Source organism: Vipera ursinii (assembly GCF_947247035.1).
Source record: "Vipera ursinii genome assembly, chromosome: 3".
NCBI classification, from domain to species: Eukaryota; Metazoa; Chordata; class Lepidosauria; order Squamata; family Viperidae; genus Vipera; species Vipera ursinii.
Window position 1 is genome coordinate 4,663,855 of NC_139516.1, and position 14,986 is coordinate 4,678,840.

Below are 14,986 nucleotides of genomic sequence, written 5' to 3' on the forward strand. Positions count from 1 at the left end.
ATTTAGGACGGTCACAGTGTCCCAGGCTCATGTGAAGTGACCAAAACCTGCTGCAACCACCCAGCAGATTGATGGGGGGGAATAAAAACCAAACACCCCCACCCCACCCCCGCTGCCAATCCTCCACAGAAATGCTCACAACAATGAAAACCTCAGACAGGAGGAAGAGTGCCACCGGGCGGGCAGGCAGGTGTCTTGCTCAGCTGTGGCTTGGGGGGGGGCACTTTTTTCAGTGCCACTGTAACGTCGAACAGTCACTAAGAGTACTGTTGTAAGTCGAGGACTACCTGTACTTCATCATTTTTTTCCTTTTTTTTTTTTTTTTGGTCATCAAATTTTTGACACCTTGCTAGGTGACTGGTGGTACTCGGATGTTGCCATATCCTAAAAGTGGTCCAGTGGGTGAAAAGGTCGAAAAGCCCTGGACTAGAAGGCAGTTATCATGTCCCTCCTAATCCTTCCCTTTGATAGGCTAGAATCAGACATACCTAGCTCCCTCAACCGTTCATCATGTGATTTAGCCTCCAGATCCTTTTTCATCTTTGTTGCTCTTCTCTGTGAAGCGGTATATAAGTCTAAGGGCTATTGCTATTGATGCCTTTGCATGATTCCCCCCCCCCGCGCATGATTTAATGTAGTTATTAAATAGTCTGAATTGCAGATTTGTCACTGGCAAGCCAAAAGTCACAAGGACATCTAGCAAGTTGACAGAACCATCTCCTGAATATGTTCTTTTAGAAATCAGGACCAGAAAAATGTTATTACCAATAACAATAAAAGTCACTGAGGTCTGTCAAAGCCATTCTTGCATTGTCTAGTTACCAGATATTGCCGCTGAGATCACACCACTGCAGTCAATTAAGCAACTTGGAAACAAGATTTAAAAAAATAAATGAATCAGGGTAATCAGTATCTATAAATAAGTGTTGAACTACCTCGCTGTCCTTCTTTGGAAGCAGGAGAACAAACCCATTTTCAAGTTCTTAGTGCATAGGAACCAATTACACTAGAAGGCCAGCAAAATCATCTCAAGATTTTGTTATCCTATTTCAGCATTCTATTTTCACACCCACATCAGGGGAACTTGATGAACCAAGAGCTGTACTGTCCAAGATTAAATTTACTGCTGTTATATGAAGAAGGGCAAGACCATGAACTATGATACAATGGGTGATAGAAGTTGACACAGATAAATGAAAAACTTAATTAAATTGTGGGAGCTGTATCAGACATTGCAGGAATACAAATTGAAAAACCTCCTCTGTCTGTTACGGAAAGGAGTTGGAGCAGTTCATAAATAGAAACTCAGATTTTAAATTTTAAATAAAGCTTCCAGTTTTTTTAATGGGTCTTTTATTAAAAAAAAATCTGATTTCTGCTAACCGTTATCAATCTGAAAAACAAACTGAATAAAGTGATAGAACTAGATTTCTGATATATGTACAGAAAAAAATTGTGATGAGATTTTAAACACTGGTCTTGATGTATCTTGACGATAGAGAACTCAATTTATAGGATTAATAAACCCTTTAAAAGAGGAGTAGACCAAACTGTTTTAGCCATATTCAGTCTAATCTTGCTAAGGTCACACTCCCAGAAGTGGACACAGTCAAAATAATTTTAAATTATAGCTATTTTTCAATGCCATTGTCCCTTCCTTTCCAATGAAAATTATTAACTTAAAAATATCATGTAACCAGTGTCATAAACAACTATGGTACATGGCTTGCCCCACTTGGTATTTATTTTTGCCACATATTTATAATACTTGAAATTAGTTCCACTTAGCTCACAGAGGCTGGAGTTATACACCACATGAAGTATAATGTAATTTCCTTAATATTAATTTAGGGAATTGTGTAAAATCATCAATTACTGTATGACCTGCAAATGCTTTATTTAGCAGAATGTATAACTACTGCAATTGTGATGTAGTCAATATATGAAGCGGGCATTATCATAGTAGCCGTGGTTAGAGTGCAGTATTGCAAGCTAACTCTGTCCACAGCCAGGAGTTCGATCATGGATGGTTCAAGATTGACTCAACCCTTCCATCTTTCCAAGGTTGGTAAAATGAGGACCCAGATTGTTTGGGGCAATATGCTGACATTTGTTAATCGTTCAGAGTGTGCTGTAAAGCACTACGGAGCAGTATATAGATCTAAGTGCTACTGCTATAGTAACCGAGGGTGTGCTAGTAGGCTAAGAGACATATAAATTTACAACTAATCCCTCTTCCTGCCTTCCTTCTATTTTCCACTTAACTGATTGCTCTACTGCTGTTCTCTCTGTCCACTTGGAATGATTGTTCAGTACTAGTTCAGTTCATAAGAAGGCCAAATTAACCCTTGATTTGATGAGGAAATTCAATCTGGGATACATTAATAAGGTCTGGAGGGGTAAAATGAGTGGAATTATTTTAATCTGGTTTTGCACATAAAGATTCATGGTACATAACCATCCTAGGCTTGGCATTGGGGTAGTGCAGGGAGGTCTTCAAACTTAGCCCTTTTAGGACTTGTGGACTTCAACTCCCAGAATTCCTCAGCCAGGCACACATGCCTGGCTGAGGAATTCTGGGAGTTGAAGTCCACAAGTCCTAAAAGGGCCAAGTTAGAAGACTGCTGAGAGAAACAGATGGGGATTCCAGTTGGTCCACCTCCCACTGTATTACCCAATGTCCTTTCTACGTGAGCTGGCTGAAGTAATTTTGAGAATGAAGTTGTATGCCTCAGGGCAATTTCCTAAGGGGACATTTATGCTATCTTGAATAATCCATTTGGGGATTTTATGGATTCCATGGCAACCACCCGGCTTTTTACTGCATCGGTGGCCACACGCAGGGTAAGACATTCTGTTGATTTCATCTTATACCCTCTTGATCTTCATCTTATACCCCATTGTGTGACACATGATTTGATGATTGGAAGGGTTGAAATCACATGATTAGATAAGATCATTTGCTGGTAAAGTTTGATTTCACAACATTAGTGTTCTGCTACAGAGATTAAGGGAATCAACCTCAGGACCTCTTGCAGAAATGCAGCCCATCTTAGAATCTCTTTACTAATGCACATCATAGCTTATTACAACGAGCCACAGGCATGGACCAACTGGGCCCCTGGAATGGATAATGCAGGGGTCCCCAACCCCCCAATCCGTGGACCGGTACCGGACCGCAGCATACCAGCAACCGGTCCGCACAAGCAAGCAAAGCTCCATCCACGGGATGCAGGCAGCACACAAAACGACCCCCATCCGGTCGGTGGAAAAACATCTCTCCATGTAACTGATGCTCAAAAGGTTGGGGACCTCTGGGATAATGCATCAAATCAACTGTGGAGCTATTCCTGAAAAAAGTATATTCCTGGATCCACAGGTTCTTGAAAACTGTTGCCTGAATCCCTTGGTAGAATCCCTTTCTGGATAAGATTGAAACACCAGTGATGGCATAATTGCAGGATCTCTTGGAAAAGAAAGATGACTACAATACGGTTTCATATCAATTTCTTTATCTTTCTGGTAAGAGCACTGTGGAGACCAATAAAGCACTATTTTGTCGCCAGAGCTATTTAATATCTGCATGAGGCCTACAGGTGTGGTCAAGTAATTTAAAGTAATGTGAACAATATGCCATTGTAAGTATGAAGACACCTAAGAGAATAGAGACGAACGTGAAATTTCAAAATTTGACATAAAAGTCAATAATTAGGACAAGCTATAGTTAAGAAAAGCAGCTGGGTTGCCACAATTAGAAAGGATAGTAGCAATTTATTTTAAAGGGCAGCATAAATAGATTAGTGAATAGTAGTCTCTAATTAAGCAAATCTTTAAAGCGAACAAGAAAAGCATTCAAAAATAGAAAGGAAGTAAACTCCAATATAGAGAGTTAAATACATTATTGCAGGAAAGACTGCTCTTATGGGGAGGAGTAGATGCAATAGAAGATTTTGAGTTTGAGGAAAATGGAATACAGGGTGGGGAAGGGAAATAGACACATAGATAAAAGTGGGGCTGGGGTGGAGCCCTTTTAAAACCAGGGTGTAGTCAAACAAAAGTCTGAGCTCTAAGCAATCTCTTAGCTTCTTTTTAAAAATAACTTGACCTAACCCTTTCATAATGAAGCCTTAAAATAGAGCTATTCCCACAGCCTCATTGCTTTACTTATCCTGTAATTGTTCCATGAAACCCGAATATTATAGTCCACCAATTATTGCTGTACAATTACTCAGGGCTACCTCTATTTATTTTGCTGAAAGTTAGTGGCTGCTCTGGGCAACATTTCTTGTACATGCTGCCTATTCTCAGCTATTCCTCTTCTAATCCCCTCCAGCTGCACCTGGTAGCACAATTCCACAACCTCCATCAAATTATCCATCGTACAACTCACATGCCTTCTCCAACCCTGCTCTCGGTGGAAGGTCAGTGTACCTTACTCAACCTACCCTGCCAGGCCCTTTCAGTTCCCATAGTCACCTAGATCAGGTTACCCCAACAAAAGAGGTGGAGGAGGATGTAAGGTAGAAGGCTGGCTTTCTCTGTGGTTTCCCTGATTTTATATGTGTTTGTTCCCTTTGTTCTTCCAGTTGTCTTCCGGGTGAGGTTCAAGGTGTTAGTAATGACCTACAAAGCCCTACATGGCATGGGTCCGGAATACCTTGGGGAGCACCTGCGGCCGGCGTCAACTTCCCTTCGCCCAGTACGCTCCCACAGAGAGGGCCTCCTCAGGGTGCCACCGGTCAAAGAATGCCGACTGGTGGCCCCCAGGGGGAGGGCCTTCTCTGTGGGTGTGCCGGATCTTTGGAACCATCTTCCGGTCGAGCTCCGGATGGCGCCCGACCTTCGCTCCTTCCGGCACGATCTTAAAATCCATCTCTTTGAACAAGCTGGCCTGGCCTGATGGGACGGGGTTGGATTTTATAAATGGATTTTAACTGTTAATCTGTATTAATTTATTACGGGCACTGTTTAATTACTTTTTAATAATTTTAAATTTTTGTATCTTGTTTTTATGTATTGCCCTGTTCACCGCCCTGAGTCCTTCGGGAGAAGGGCGGTATACAAATTAAATTAATAAAATAAATAATAAATAAATATGAAGAAACGTCTTCTTGAGCAGACAAGTACAAGGGTGACTGCCTGGCCTTTTCCGGTTATGTTGTAATGTTGTTTTTAATGGTGGAGAGGTGGGATGCTTTTTGGAGAGACGTTGATTTTTAAGAAATGGAAGTTTTATTTCTTCGTGTTTTTAGATATATATCACCTAGCAAAAGGGTAGCATAGAATTTTAATAAAGTAAAATAATCTTGCCCAGGTTTTTTGATTCCCTGATTTCTTTTTCTACTCATCACATTCCCCCCTTTTTTGCTGATGTACTGCAGTTAGTTTAAAATGGTTTTAAATACATTTATTATCATCTTAAAATCTAATATTAGTCAATGTCCAATTAGAAATTAAGAGACACAATTTTAAAGAAAATTTGTAACTGGACACTAACAACAAAGTAAAAAGAAACAGATAAGCATTCTCTGAGAACTGCTTCCTCTTTTTCCCCCTATTCTGGGTCAGTTGGTTAATCAGAATGTTAGGAGGGACTGGGGAAATTACGGCAGCAGATTTATGTACAATATTGTTCAGTTAGTAAGTGTAACGCATACTTCCTGTACTCTGTCAGGTTCATTTTTTTTTCTCTCTCTCTTATTCTACTGTTCTCCTTAATGTGTTTCTCTGAGGTATCTGAAAACTTATCCATCATTCTGTGAACAATTTATTTATTTATTTATTTATTTATTTTAATTCCATTTATATCCCGCCCTGCTCCGAAGACTCAGGGCGGCTTACAAGCTTAGCAATAGCCTTCATTCTATGTATATGCCTGCTTGTTAGGGCTTTCACACACACCCCAAGCGGCATTATTACAAAGTCAGCTTATTGCCCCCAACAATCTGGGTCCTCATTTTACCTACCTCGGAAGGATGGAAGGCTGAGTCAACCTTGAGCCTGGTGGGACTCGAACCTGCACTAATTGCAGGCAGCTGGTGTTACTTAAGGAGGCATTAGCCCACTGCTCCACCAAGGCTCCAATTGATTGCTCCCCCAAAGATAACAATCTGAAGTGGCTTCTGAATGTATCTTTATTTATGACAAAAACTTAAACAGGCTCAAAATTACATGAAATGTTTGACATTTTGATTTATGTGGTTATTTTATGTTTTTGTATTTTGTGTTACCACCTGAACTGAATTAAACTAGCCAGCTGGAAACCCAACTGTAAATAAACTGGGCAGCTGATTCAATCACTTTGAAGAAGCAGTTCTTGTACAATTTATAATTGATGGTCCAAATCTTCTATCATTCACTTTGTGATTCTCAGTACTGTCATTCCCAGAATTCTGCTTCTATGGAGATGCAGGTAGACTGCCATTGGTCAGGGGGGTAGGCAACCTTGGCTCTTTTTATGACTTGTGGACTTCAATTCCCAGAATTCCTGAGCCAGCATGGTAGAGCTTTGTGAAATTTCATTTTTGTCATGATAAAGAGCTGACTTAAACCTGACTGCACAGTATGCTAAAAGCTAACTCTCTGTTGTTTAGATGTCCTTAAGACACAGTGCTATTTTTCATCAGTGGTCAGCAATGAAAGAAGTTAACTAAGAACCAGAATCTGAACTTACAGTAGTTACTATTCCACGTTCATTGAAAAGATAGTCAATACTGCTAAGCTTGTAAGCCGCCCTGAGTCTTCGGAGAAGGGCGGGATATAAATGGAATTAAAATAAAATAAATAATTATTCTATTGAGAATATTTTTGTCTAATGTGCATTATTTTTACTGTTGTAACCTGACATATTTAATTCAAGAAAGTTCATCTTCTTGTCATAAAATTATCTCCAGTGATTGATTATATATTTCCATGACCATTGCTTTTATTACATTGAACCCACTGAACGTTTGGTTCTTAAACTTAATACAACAGGACGCAACAGAATATATAGCAGAGGAAAAATAGTGCATGCACAAAATTTCACAATAGTACGGCCCAGAAGCTGATGAAGGACTGACATTGTGCTAAGTAGATAAAAAAAAAACCAGGAAAGAAAACGTTGCAAATATTTTTAGCACTGCTTTGTGTTCACAGAAGATACACAATACGATTTAATAAAATACTATTGCACTAGCAATGATAAAATAGAAATGAAATTTGGCCAGAATCAGCTTTTTTTTCTCCCAAATGTCCTCTAATGTAGCACAGATTTCTTGCTCTCCAAATTTTCTTCACAGGAGATGGAAATCAAAAAGGTCATTCTCAGACAGAAGTTTCCTCATCAAGATCCTGCTTGAATTAAGGGCCTCCAAAGATGATCCTTAGAATACCTTGATTTCAACTGAACAGGACTGTAAAATCCAAGCAACATTTGGGACTAGATCAGATTTTATTCTGCAGTAGTTCTGCTCTGTCTCATTCACAGAACCTGGCAAAAGAGCAGGGTGGAAGGAAATCAAAGTGCCTCTGATTGGTCGTACTGCTGCTTCCTAGTACCTCTTCCATATTTTTTTTCTAATCACAGAAAATACTGTATTTTCTGGCGTATAAGACTACTTTTTAACCCATAAAAATCTTCTCAAAAGTCAGGGGTCATCTTATACACCGGGTGCTGAAAATAGCCCAAACCCTATAATTTAACAGGAAATGTATGGGGTCGTCTTATACGCCCAGTCGTCTTATACGCCGGAAAATACGGTACATTAAATGTATTAAAGAGAGGAAAATAAAATAAATATGCAAAAAAGTTTTCATTGATAGTACAAAGAAGTAATCCACTAGAACAGGGGTGTCAAAGTGCCGGCCTGCGGGCCGGTTTCATCATACCCAAGCCGCGCCCATCCCATTGCCGGCAATGCAAAGAGAGTTGCGATACGTCGCGACACGTCACGTGACGTGGCGAGTTTGATACCCGTGCTCTAGAGGCACCCCAACAAGTGCTTCTGCCATCAGTGATCAGCAAATAATAATGTTACCTATTTGGGTAAAGAAAGAAAGCAAACAACCAAGCTCAGAGCACCAAGAACTCTACAGGGAGCTATAAAGATAACATAAAAACTGAATTATATGCTCCATGGGTGTGTATTCTGGATAATAGTCCAGGGCAGTATTAATTACATTTCCAAATACTTTTTTTTTTTAACATTGGCCACACATAGTGCACATTTGTATACCAAAAAACTAGAGTGTTGCAGATCTTTCTTTCTTTCTTTCTTTCTTTCTTTCTTTCTTTCTTTTTTCCTTCCTTCCTTTTCTTTTTTCTTTCTTTCTTCTTGAGGGACAGGGCAGCATACGAAATGATAAAAAACATTCCTTGCATTACCTTTACCCACATCTTAGGCTAAATGAAGCAACAATAAATTACTACTGTATTTGAGCCTTCAAATAGTCACTTTTTAACGAAAAGTGAAATTGTGTGGAAAAAGACAGACATAACATTCCTCTTTGTTATGATGGCAGGAAAGAATTAATTCTTTTATTTTAAAACAATACCATATTGATAAGATTCTTCCTTTGGCCAAGTATAAAACTAGAATTTCTCCCCTGATAGTATGCATAGATCCTATCCAAAACAATTTGAAGGAGCCTCCTCTAGGAAATGGTCTGTAATGAAAGACTGACATTTCCATCATAATTAGATAATAAATTTGGAACAAATGGGGCTATTAAAATGAAATCATATACTTAAAGCTTTACTACAAGATGGTGAATGCCCAGGATATTGTTTTCATTATGTCAGAAGTGCTGGCTCATTCATCATTTAAAACCTAAGTTGTTTATTACTGCCAACATGCACCTTTGGACGGCTACCAAAAAGACTGCATTCATCTGCTCCGACTTCAGATTGAAAGAATGACTTACGGTAAGTGGTCTGAAAGGCCAAAAATAATCCTGATATTGGTAACACATGCATTTCAAGCCTATTCTTGATGTTATATGAATATAACATTTAACCGACACACTTCTCAAATGCATCAAAGTTGTAGAAACTGATATGAGTACCGTATGTTAATAATGTGAAAAAGTAGTCTTCGGGAAAGAGTGCAATATTTTCAGAGGTGCTCCTCAGTTTATATACGTGATTTCCTATGTCCAAAGTATCTTAATATTACTGCTGTTTTGGAGTGTGAATTGAAAAACTTTGGCTGGCAGTTTGAATATGAAATAGAGCAGGGGTGTCAAACTCAATTTCATTGAGGGCCGCATCAGCATTGCGGTTGCCCTCAAGGGGCCGGGTGGGTATGGCCTGGGTGGGCGTGGCCTACTGGGTGGGCGTGGCTAGAGTGCATATGGCCTACTGGGTGGGCGTGGCCAGCTCTACATCGTTGGCATCAAGGGTGCCTATGGGGGCCTGGGCAGGAGTGGGACAGATCTGAGGGTCTCTGGCAGAAGGAGGGTCTCTGGGCCAGGGCCACGGCAGTGGGGGCCGTTCCCTCACTGTTTCCAGGATGGCTTCGCGGGCCACATGAAACCACTTCGCGGGCCGGATCCGGCCCCCGGGCCTTGTGTTTGACATGTCTGAAATAGAGGATTTTCCTTTTAATGGGTTAAGACTGTATCCAAGCCACACCCCTTCCCCCTGCCTTAGTGTGGAGAAAGAAATGGGGTCACTTCCAAATATCTGAAATGTCTGTAAACTGCCTTGAGCTGAGGCAGTAGTATATAAATTGCACACAGAAATAAAATAAAACAACTGATTGTCTATCGGTATTTTTTTCTTTCCCAATACTGAAACTTAACGTGGGCCAAGGTTATGTCCATATCCATTCCCTTGGGATCCAGATGACAGGAAGGGATCCTGGATCTGGGAACGGCCGTCTTCACATTTCAGAAATGAATTGTGCTCTTTTCAAGAATTTTTGAATTTGAGCTCTATTTTTCTTAATTTTTCATTAATAATTGCAGTCATTCGCCTGGTTATAGTTTTCATGGTTAAATAGCTACAAATCAGAAAACTATATAATACACATTAACCAAAACATCTTATCTATCCATACATTCCTATCTACTTGCACTTTGCAATCAGGGGGCCTGAAGCATGATATTATATGTAAGCTCCTTAAGTAAATTACTGTATTTTCATTGGCTGGAAGAAAGCCTTGCTTTTTGTACCTATAATCTTCCTTCGCTTGCATGTCGCCTCAGACCTACAAGGCATGCAAGGCTTCCATGGCTGACAATGTACAATTTGATGTTGGGTCCCAGCTAGAGGAATGCAAAATTGACATTATTCTGTGTTTCAATTCTAAAAGTTCCTCCTAAATGCAAATGGAAGTGACGAGGACAGATGTGGCTAAACACATACTACAACAGGATACTGAAGATGCTATCTTACTGGGTGCTACAGATAATGATTTTTCAAAATTCTTGGTTTAATTATGGGTTATAAATGCTTAACATGGAAAATGGAAGGAAAAAATTATTATATGAAAAAGTTAAAACAAGATTTGCTTTGCTACTGAGACATGTGTATTAGAGATAGATCTTTTTCAAGAATAGATATGATTTGCATCTCAAAGACTCTGACTACTAATGTTCAGAAAATGGAAATATTATTAAAGACTATCAGACCACAACCCAGTGACTTAAATTTTTAAAAGAAAAAATGGCTCTTTCAAATGTGTTGGATATTCTGGAGCATTTGGAGCAGCACAACGAAAAGCAAGCTGTACAGACAATTTGAACTGGATTTTCTTGTTTAGAATTCTGGAAGTTATGAACGCAGGAGATGATTTTATTTAATGGTCAAAATTGATTTATACCTCAGAGAACCACAATAATTTTTAACGGAGAATTAACAAAACCTTGTAAGATTGAAAAGGGGACAAGACAAGATTACTGCTGTTTCCACTCTTGTTCACATACTGAACAGGACAAGATGAGAAAATTGTGGGAGTAAAGATTAAAAAAGAAACCTGTAAATTAAAGGCATTTGCTGATGAGCTAGTCCTAAGTTTTGGAGGATCTGTTAGAGGGAGTAAAAACATCAATGGAAAAAATAAAGGACTTTGGTAAGCTAGCAGAGTTTAAGATTAATAATGAGATATGTGGTGTTGGTAATTTTACTACAGATACATTAATGTAATAAATATAAATTGTATGATATTAAATTTAGAAACCACTCAGTTCCTTACAGAATACTTCTGGGCGGTGTACAAGTAAAATATTAATACAGAGGCAAAGATAGTTAAAACAGAACATTAAAATTTAATTAAAAGGTGGGTGGGCCTTCAGAGTATTAAGCAGCCCCATGGCCCCTGTGAGTACCAAGCCAGAGGGCAGAGCCAGGTCTTTAGCCATTTCTGAGGGCCCATCTCACATCTTGGAAGAGCATATTTCAAAAGGCAAGGGCCGCGGCACAGAAAGCAAGGCCATACATAATTAGGCTAAGACATGAAATCAAATGAAGGACTTGTTAAGATGGGAGAAATTAAAATGGACACTATTGAAGAAAATTTCTGTGATTAAAAATGAACAGAATGATGTTTTTGTTTCAGACAGCATCTCTTTTGACAATTGGTGTATTTTCAAGCAACGGCAAAAAGATATATCTAAATTTATATAGCAAGTTAAACAAGTTAAAAATGAAGTATTATAGTCCACAAGTCTTAAGATCGCCAAGGTTGGGGACCCCTGGTCTAGTGGTTAAGGCACCAGGCTAAAAAGCACAAGCACGGCTGTCCTGCCTTTGCCATGAGAGCCAGTTGTGCGACATTGAGCCAAGCACTTTCTGTCCAACCCATGGGAAAAGTAGGAGGAGGAAAAAGTACGTTGAGTAGGTTTGCCACCTTGAATTATTTGTAAAAATAATAAAAGCGGGATAGAAACAAATAAGTAAAATAAAGGAAAGACGAGAATTGGTCTACCGAATTTGAAATCTTATATTGCCGCTTGTTGTTTGGTTTGGATGAAGGAATGAGTGTTGCTGAGAAACAAAAGACTTTTAGACTTAGAAGATTAAGAACTGAGCTTTTAATGGCATGGAGGCTTACGGCACAATAAAGTTAAATGTGGATTTTAAAAACCACTTTATTACATATGCCATACTGAGAATATGGAATAAATATTAACATTCAAGTGAAGCCAGAACATTTCCTTTCAGGATTGATGGATATACCGTACAGTTAAAAAAGAATCATGGAAGAGTTTTTCAATATAGGATTACCACGAGATTATTCTATGCACAAAGATGGAAAGATCCAGGACGACCCATCATGGAGGAAATGGGTTGGTGAAACTGACAGAATTCGATGACAAAATTGACAAGACTTGACTGGAGAAAGGTCATTATTGATATTCCTCAATGATTAGAAACCCCTTATGGACTTTTTGTGTAAAAAAAAAAGGAAAATGATTTTATGACTTATTAGAACGATTATAGAAAAGGGGAATAATGATATAATCTTAGAGATGATATATGTGAGAGGAAGATCAGAAGCCACTTTTTTGTATTTCTTTCCACGTTTTCTGTTATTTTCTTTTATCTATCTTTTTCTCTTTCACATTTATCTTTTTCTTTGAGTGTACTTGTTAAACACATAACATATTTTAATAAAAACCACAGTGTTTAAACACTTCTAGTTTTTTTTTTAATTAATATATTCCAGACAGTTATTCATGAGTATTATATAATTGCACGGAAATGGAATTAAACATTCTTACTTGCTTCTTGATGACTGTATGGCCATCCAGGGGCAGTTAGAAAGGGAGGCACTGGTGAAGTTGTCCCGCTGTCACCTCCCAATTGTTGTGTGATATGGCGCACAGTATCCTTATTTTTTCTATTCTTCCTACGCCCTGTAGGCTGCCACCCATCTGCGGTTCCTTGTTCTGAGAAAGCATTTTGCATTGCACTATCTTTGGCAGACCGCAATTCATTTCCTCCATAATGAGGTGGAGAGATCTGTTCTTCTTTGACACGCAAAGTCCCATAGCCCAAATCAGCAGACCAAAGTGACTGGGATGAAATGTCATCGTGACTATCTGATTTTGGCTCTTGATCCTCTTTTCCACAGGTACTTCCTCCTTCGTGACAGCTAGCAATAGCCGAATCTCCAGAAGAGTTTGCTGGACTCGTCCTTCGAGCCAGCCAAGGAGATATGCTCCTACCGGCTACAACCGCAGAAATCAGAGCATCCGTACTGTTGCTAGAGGCAGCCCCAAATTCATAATCGATCAGATCGTCCGATGCATCAGACTTTATGCTTATGTCAAGAGCAGCCTTTATGAAAGTGTGACAAGCTTGCACAATATCAGTCATTTGAAGGTAGCTGGCCGCTGACATCACCTCAATGACATTCCTGCTGGTCAACGCAAGGTGTGCTGAGTACATGAAGTCAATGATTGCTTTAAAGCCCTGTGCCGTTACGATATCCAAATGAGTGACTGTGGCTTGGTCGGAGGTCTTCTGCACCTGACAATATAGAGTCTTGAAGTAACGACTACTCCCAAGTAAAATATTTTTATGAGCCTTGAAAATCTTTCCCTCCACTATAATGCAAACATCGCAGAGGATACCATGCTGCCTTTGTTCATTGAGTTCCTGAAGCAGATGATGATAATGGGAGGCAATCTCCATGTCTTCCTTCTGATTATTCATTTAGAAGTATTTGCACTCCCACGTTTGCACACTCTGTGGGGAAGAAAGAGAGACATTGACACTGTTGGCACCAATGGACATTTTTCTCTCAATCCAGACAGGAGCATCAATGCCAAACATCACAGGGGGTCATTGGTGGGAGGAGAAGGCTAAAACTACTAGTGTATCTGCTAAAATCCCTGTAATGATCAGCATTCTAGATTAGCAAAATCATTTCAAAGGAGCATCTACCCTGGGTTCCATTCAACTCTGAGAGGTAATTCATCAACTTCTTGTTGTTTAAAAGCTGAGTTATAAGGTATTCAAATAATTAATTACTCGAGCATTCTGTACCTATGAATCTTTCAGATGTAATTAGGAGTGATTAGCTTTAACTTCTAAAAAGAAAAATTTATAGTGTGCAAAGATCACAATCAAGCTATTGCTGAAATTGTGTACAAATGCCGATTCTGTTTTTCCAGAGGGATAGCAGTAATTCTCAAGGAAGCAGCTGTCTTTAGACTACATCAGCAAACTCTGTACTGACAGAGCTATACAAAAATTCACTTCAACCTCAGTTTACTTACATCTTCAAGATGAGAATCACAGGTGAACCATCCTTGATGATAACCAGCAATTTTAAAGCAAGCCTTATCCCATGCCTTATTCCCTTTTATTGTTACAAATCCTAATACATTTATTGCCTCAATATACTATTTGTGCAATATTGATTAGATAAAGTTAATATAATACACAATATAGTTAGCATTCTAATGTTTAGGTGACTTGGAATATGGGAAATAAAAATGTCCCTCAAGCAATGAGCATGTGTGCTATTGCTTATGCTACTCAAACATGCAGGGACGCGGTGGCTCAGTGGGTTAGGACACTGAGCTTGTCGATCAGAAGGTCGGCAGTTTGGCGGGTCGAATCCCAAGTGCCGTGTAACAGTGAGTGCCCGTTATTCGTCCCAGCTTCTGCCAACCTAGCAGTTCGAAAGCACGTAAAAATGCAAGTAGAAAAATAGGGACCACTTAGGTGGGAAGGTAACAGCATTCCGTGCTCCTTTGGCGTCTAGTCATGCCGGCCACATGACCACGGAGACGTCCTCGGACAAGCGCTGGCTCTTCGGCTTGGAAACGGAGATGAGCACCGGCCCCTAGAGTTGGAAACGACTAGCACGCATGTGCGGGGGAACCATTACCTTTACTCAAACATGCAGTCTAACATGCAGAAAAATATTAAAAAGAGACAAAATCTAAGAAAGATAGAAAGGCAAAGCCATGGGAGAAAAAAAGTCTCTGAGAGGCTTGCAGTTATACATTAAAACAATACATATAAAGGTAGTCCTCGACTTAAGACCAC

General features: G+C 39.5%; 1 protein-coding gene across 3 annotated transcripts in view; it reads right to left on the reverse strand.

Moving 5' to 3' along the window:
- The window catches only part of ZBTB46 (zinc finger and BTB domain containing 46), a 59,457-nt gene that overhangs the window by 33,062 nt on the left and 11,409 nt on the right, over positions 1-14,986 (reverse strand). For all 3 annotated transcript variants that reach the window (XM_083360864.1, XM_083360865.1, XM_083360866.1), the window contains one exon: positions 12,706-13,675. In XM_083360864.1, the coding sequence (XP_083216990.1) occupies positions 12,706-13,642 (937 nt within the window). In that variant the 5' untranslated portion in view covers positions 13,643-13,675. The remainder of the gene's footprint in view (positions 1-12,705; positions 13,676-14,986) is intronic.